The sequence below is a fragment of the Oncorhynchus nerka genome, unplaced genomic scaffold, assembly GCF_034236695.1.
Source record: "Oncorhynchus nerka isolate Pitt River unplaced genomic scaffold, Oner_Uvic_2.0 unplaced_scaffold_3___fragment_2___debris, whole genome shotgun sequence".
Lineage (NCBI taxonomy): Eukaryota > Metazoa > Chordata > Actinopteri > Salmoniformes > Salmonidae > Oncorhynchus > Oncorhynchus nerka.
Genome location: NW_027040481.1, coordinates 588 through 7,048, shown reverse-complemented (window position 1 = coordinate 7,048; position 6,461 = coordinate 588). Strand labels below are relative to the sequence as shown.

Here is a 6,461-nt window from a genome sequence, read left to right as displayed (position 1 = left end):
ATTTCTATCTTTCCTGTAACAAAGCCAATAATTTATAGAGTAGTCCTCAAGTACATTGACTTTCACTATTTCTGTTCTGACAATGAGCCAAATGTTAGCTTTGTCTTTGATCTGTTTGTGCTATATAGCCAACTCCTATGTATAGCCAAGCCAACTGCTATGGTAACACAACATGACAACCATCATACATTAGAAGTTAGAAAGACAGCATAAACAGATCTGGGACCAGGCTATAGCTTTTCTACAACCTGCACCAACAGCTTGGTATGTACAGCAACCACCACCAGCATAAACCTAGGAGGGTTAGGAGGGAACCAATTCAGCTGCTTCTCTGCCAGTCGATGTTTACCTGTCTGTCCTGTCTGTGTGTGTCTCATACTCTTCATCCTAGTCTTCACCAAGTAGCTCCTCATCAAAAGCATCTTCCTCTTAAGTCCATGACCTCATGGTCCTCATCCTGCATTTCTCAGCGATGACCCTTTAGCACATAAGAAAGGGGATCATGAAAGGAAGGGACTTGTGGAGCTACAAGTTATCAACCTGTTGGCAAGGTGACAAAGTTCAATTTTATAATCCTAGTTTTCACTCTCACATTTGAAAATATGTAACATAATTTAATATCTGATAGTTCATAACTGAAATAATATGACAATGTATGCCTGTAGCAAAGTCAAACCAGCTAGACATCCAGCCTGAGCTTTCATAAGTCATATGATCTATCATAAGAGTTATACATTCATTATTGCATTCAACATCCAGAAGGATTACTATTTTTTAGGAATCATATCAGATAAATATACACCTAATGAGATATCTCGCTAGCTAATAATAAGAGCTACCCTCTTTCTTTTTTCTGGCTGGAAGGCTAGTAACTACAAATCCAATCACACGCCAGTATTTTTATTTTGAAAACATTTTTTTACCTTTATTTAACTTGGCATGTCAGTTAAGAACAAATTCTTATTTACAATGACGGCCTAACCCAGCCAAACCCAGACGACGCTGGGCCAATTGTGCGCCGCCCTATGGGACTCCCAATCATGGCCGGATGTGATACAGCCTGGATTCAAACCAGGGACTGTAGTGACGCCTCTTGCACTGAGATTAGTCCACTGCACCACTTGTTTTAGCTCTAATACCTAATGACAAATACTCCTTAAATTGTCAATTTGAGCATTTTATTTTGTACAGTCATCAAAGAAAACACAATACACATGCTAAATCAAGAAGGATACCTTGGTCCGTTTTGGGTGAATGACTGACTGCAGCTTTAACAACAGTCAACAGGCTAGCTAACATTGGTAGCTAGCAATCTAGCTATCATTATTTGAGGATACACTAGTTGGCTTGGAAATATGATGACATTGCTAAAGTAGGCAAGCAATTAGTAGGAGATAACTTTGCCATCAAATTTACTTTAGAGAGATAGCAATTGTCATAACTAGAAAAGTTTGCAATGCTATCTTTAGCTAGCTAAAATCCGGTTCTGTCCCTCAATCTTAGCTAGCTAGATAAAATGATTCGCCATCTAAAGTCAATTTGGTGACATCACAGTAATGACAAAAGGTTGTCCTACTAATGATTTGCCTCCTTCAGAAATGTCATAGTTTTTCCAAGTCACTATAATGCACTTTAAACTAAATCTTCATCAGTGCATGGTGACTCAGAGAATGCCATTGAGTAACTAGTAGAACATTCATTCAGGCATCAGACCTCACAAGAACATTCAAAACAATATTGTGACGAAGCATCCAACCCATGAATAGCATGTCCTTCACTTATAATTGAACATAACTATCCATCTAGACACTTACTTCATGAATGGTTGCTGTTGCTGCCGATTTCAAGATCCATGCGATGCTTGATGGAGCTGCTGGGAAATCCACATGTGTACCATGCTCTTACCAAGCTCTAAGAAACATATGGTTCTCAGAACATTTTGTGCTAGCTGGGAAGTGTTTATGCATGTCACCCATTTAGAAACTTCAAAGCTGGCACACATTAATTTCGCTTTATTGTGACTGGTACATGTGGTTTACATACCACAGAGGGGTCCCAATGTGCAGCTCCAAGACAAACCCAGCTTTTTATGGTGAAATGTAACAGTGGTTTCAGCTCCACGGGGAGACGTGCTGACAAGCCATGGACAATGTCTGCGCAGGCAGGACGCAGGCACCAGCAACAGGGAAAAGAGGATGATAAAAACGTAATGTCCCTATTTAAGGATAGGCTGGTGGGCTGGACCAGCCCAAAATGTAAATATCATTATTGTTAAGGCCTAATGTGAAATGATGAGGTATAAATGGATCTGCAGCAGAGTATCAGACATCTGCTATACTGTACCTATTCAACAAGGATAATGCCATGTAGTCTTTAGCTTTATAAAGGCTGAACTTTTGAAAAGCGTGACATTTTAACTGCCTGTGTGTGTTATATTTGGGAAACGCAGAGAAAAATGTCCTTAAAGGCAGTGTCATGACATCGTTAAAACTCTGTCTCTCTCTTTCCCGCACCATGGAATGCTGTCACCCCATGTAAGTTATTTTTTGCTGGAGATGATGTTTCATTGGAAAACAGAAAGTTCAGCATAGCTTCACAAACACAGGCAGACAGAGAGGCCTGGAGGCGCTGACTGTTTTCCACCTCAACTGAAGCTGCAGGTTAAAAAAAATATTAACGCTTTTGTCAACCGACCACAAATTTGGTACAAGGCTTAACTGTGTGGAACACACAGCTTTTTGTTCGCATTTTACTCAAGCATTTTGTTTTCCACAAATGTGACAGAACACTGATGCAATGCAAGGACAGAGTTATACATGAAAGGGCATATAAAATTAACAGCTGATGTCACTTGGGAAAATATGACTTGTTTTGCCAGTGAGAGCTTCATACTGTAGGTGGGTCCACAAGGTCATCAAAGTCTACTGAAAAATAAACAAAAATGAATAAATGTAGGAATGTCACCCAAACTAATGATATATTGATTTTATTCATGCAATATATTCTTGCATCTTAGATCATTATTACCTCAAGAAAATGACCACTGTAGAGCTTGTCAATTTGAAGAGGCACTGTAGCAAATCTAAATCAAAATGTTTTTTGGCAAAATGAATATTTTCAAAGCAGTTATTTAAACCAAAACATTTTTATACTCTTGTAGAATGTCTTTGCTTTGCTCATGTTTATGACAACTACCCCTAACAAGTTGACATATGTTGTAAAGTAATGGAGAGAGTAAAGTCATCAGTGAAAATATATAAATATGTTTTATTAACGTCAATTTTTCAAAAAAATATTAATTTTCAAAAGGCACTTGTACATCTCAACAGGCCCTATATTCATAACTCATAACTCTTTAGTACGTGCACTTACATACAATATACAAAAACTTATGAAACACCATGAAGAACTTGCAATTAAATATACAACACAATAAATAAACTTACAGGGAGGGGAGCATAAACCAAATATTGATACATCCATGCCAGTTCTCTTTTGCATTCATGTTCAGTTAGTTAAGCAGAAACAACCAATTGTATGGCATGTTATACAATAAATGTTCCCTTTAGAAGCTTATCTGATTCTGCTTTTGCACCAAACTGTGTGGTTTAACTGCAAGCAATTTGGATAATGTCCCCAAACGACAGCACAAACACTGTCACTTTCAGGTATTGCTACTCAACGAACATCAGATGCAGTCCAACCTGAGCTTTTCAAATGATCACATAACAAAATAGCCTCTTTTCCCTTTGGCATTGTCTTTACAAAACACTTTGAGAAATGTCACTTGAAGTGTCAGACGTGTGTTGGGCTCTCTATGTAAGAGTCTGGTTTGGACATGTGGAGCACCACGGCTGGGGGCTTATAGTGGCAGTGGGAGCTGCTGCAGCTGACGCTGCCACAGGGCTTCCTGCTAGTCCGCACCGCCAGCTTCCTATTGCACAGACCCTGCCAGGTCTGCAGGGTCTTGGAGCTCCACACCCACACACCGCTGGTGATGCCCACCACCAGAGACATAAAGATCTTCAGCATGAACACCGCCACGGTGGGCACCGACTCCTCCAGGGAGCAGTCCTCGTTCCGGTGTCCAGGGAATGAAACACACTTGCTTTCCAGAACACGGAACTTCCAGTAGTCCATGTTGAGCCTCTCATAGAAGTAGCATATGATGACGCAGGTGGCGGGCACCGTGTACAGGATGGAGAACACACCGATCTTCACCATCAGCTTCTCCAGCTTCTCCGTGTTAGTGCCGCCTGTCTTCATGATCTTGCGGATGTGGAAGAGCGCTACGAAGCCCGTGAGGATGAAGGAGGTGCCAATGACCAGGTAGCAGGACAGAGGGATGAGCACGAAGCCAGTCAGGGCGTTGACATCCATGCTGCCTACGTAGCACAACCCTGTCAGCTCGTCCCCGGCCACCTTCCTCATGGTGAGGATGACTATGGTCTTCATGGCTGGGATGCCCCAGGCGGCCATGTGGAAGTAGCTGCTGTGGGCCTCGATGGCCTCGTGGCCCCACTTCTTACCAGCGGCCAGGAACCAGGTGAGGGTGAGGATGACCCACCAGATGGATGAGGCCATACCAAAGTAGTAAAGGATGAGGAATACGATGGTGCAGCCCGTGGACTCCAGCCCCTCCTGGATGATGTAGAGCTCGCCATTCTCCCGGTCACAGGCGATGTTCTCGGCCCCGGCCACCGAGCGGATGACGAAGGCCACCGAGTAGACATTGTAGCACATGGAGAGGAAGATGATGGGCCGCTCCGGGTACTGGAAGCGCTGCGGGTCCAGCAGGAAGGTGAGGACGGTGAAGGCGGTGGAGACAAAGCAGAGTGTGGACCACACCGCCATCCAGATGAAGGCAAAGTCCTTGTCCTTCTTTGACCAGAACACGTCTACTGCAGAGGAGCAGCGTGGGGCGCACGACTGGCTCTTCTCCACGTACTGGAACTTCTCCGGGTTCTCGCAGGAGCCCAGGCTGGTGCCAGAGCGCCCGCTGGTACCTGAGCTGGGCTGCCTGGGTCTGGGGGGCACCGGGAGCATGCCCTCCCCCTTCTTGGTCTCCTGCTTTGTGTCATTCTCAGGTGCCTCCATGCACAGGGAGTTGGGGTCATTTTTAGTGGGAAGCTTGGAGCAGTCCAGTGAGTCAGGCCAGCCGAAGCTGAACTTCTCCATGATGGGAGAGCACTTCTGCCTGGCCTGCTCACACATTGGTCGGCAGGCAGGAATGGTGGTGGACACTTTGTCAGTGCACATGGGGACGTAGAGGGAGCAGAGGAAAAAGCGCAGGTGAATGTCACAGCCATATTCCACGAGAGGGGAAAACTCATTCAGTTTGATGCTGGCCTCTGCTTGGCTTGCATATTTCATGAAGTTGGGCATTCTTGTCATATTGTAGCCAATGCCCTGGCACATGGGGATGGTGATGGGTTCGCATTTTGCATGTCTGCCTCTCTCTAGATCATAGGCTCCGATCTCCAAGCTGGATGCAACAATAACAAGTTGGCACCACAGTAAAATGGCAATCCTCAAATTAAAAACATCCATGGTGATATCAGGAAAGTGTATGTATCACGAAATACTTAACGTATTAAAACAGAAAATAGAAGTTAAATATTTCATCCCATGAGAAAAATTGCTTGGAGGAAAAAAACTGGTGCCCAACGTGTAAATTTCCCCACTGTCAAATCTGATGAAAGCATTGTAGCATATCCGTGAGTTCCAAGTTGGCGAGATAACTTTAATCAGTATTAAAGTTATCTCCTATGGTCAAACTCCGCAAAACGTTTTTCCTGTGAACAGTATGCGAATTACAAAGGGGGATAAAAATGTGCTTGTTACAGTTCCAAATCCAGGCGATTTTTTAAAAGCACGATACGCTTCACATGTTTACCAAATTGAAGGCAACAATGTTGTGAAAGTTAGAATGGAAAACAACGAGTCTATAATTTACCACTGGTAGCACGCATATTAAAATATCAAACCAGGCAGTTGAGTTGAACCGTTATTTGCCGTAATAATCCACGGTAATGTCCTTATTTTCCGAATAGATTTTTAGTTGACAGGCAATTCAGAATCCCGTGTTAGTAGGCTCCTGTTTGTAACCACACAAGCGCACAGCACGGAGGGATACTGTCTCGTTTAAAAATAGTCAAGTTGTCCAGCTCTGCCTGTCTTCCTCTCCCTCAATCGCTTGAGTGCATTATCTTTTTCTGTGCTCGCACTCTGCCTCTTCAATAACGGGGCGGGAATTAAGTGACGAGCTTGTGTCGCCCCGCCTAAAAAAACTAATTCTCAAATGACTTTTTCTTACTGGCTTTACGCAAAAATTACGAGATGGGAATTCAATCATGGGCCAAATTCATCTATTGGTCACCTAGCGCGGTTGATGTAATGAAAGTGCGTATATTACTCCCGGTTAAAAAATATTTTTATCGACATTCCACGCGGTGGCCTTA

At 43.4% G+C, this 6,461-nt stretch overlaps 1 protein-coding gene across 1 annotated transcript; it reads right to left on the bottom strand.

The window, feature by feature from the left end:
• Positions 1–3,006: 3,006 nt before the first annotated feature.
• On the bottom strand, positions 3,007–6,216 carry LOC115135990 (frizzled-9-like). The gene has a single exon (XM_029671275.2). It carries the CDS (start codon positions 5,548–5,550, stop codon positions 3,796–3,798), a length of 1,755 nt encoding a protein of 584 aa, XP_029527135.1. The 5' UTR covers positions 5,551–6,216; the 3' UTR covers positions 3,007–3,795.
• Positions 6,217–6,461: the final 245 nt, after the last annotated feature.

Excerpts from the sequence above, each read along its gene's own strand:
- LOC115135990 (XM_029671275.2), bottom strand. The coding sequence starts at position 5,550 with ATGGATGTTTTTAATTTGAGGATTGCCATTTTACTGTGGTGCCAACTT.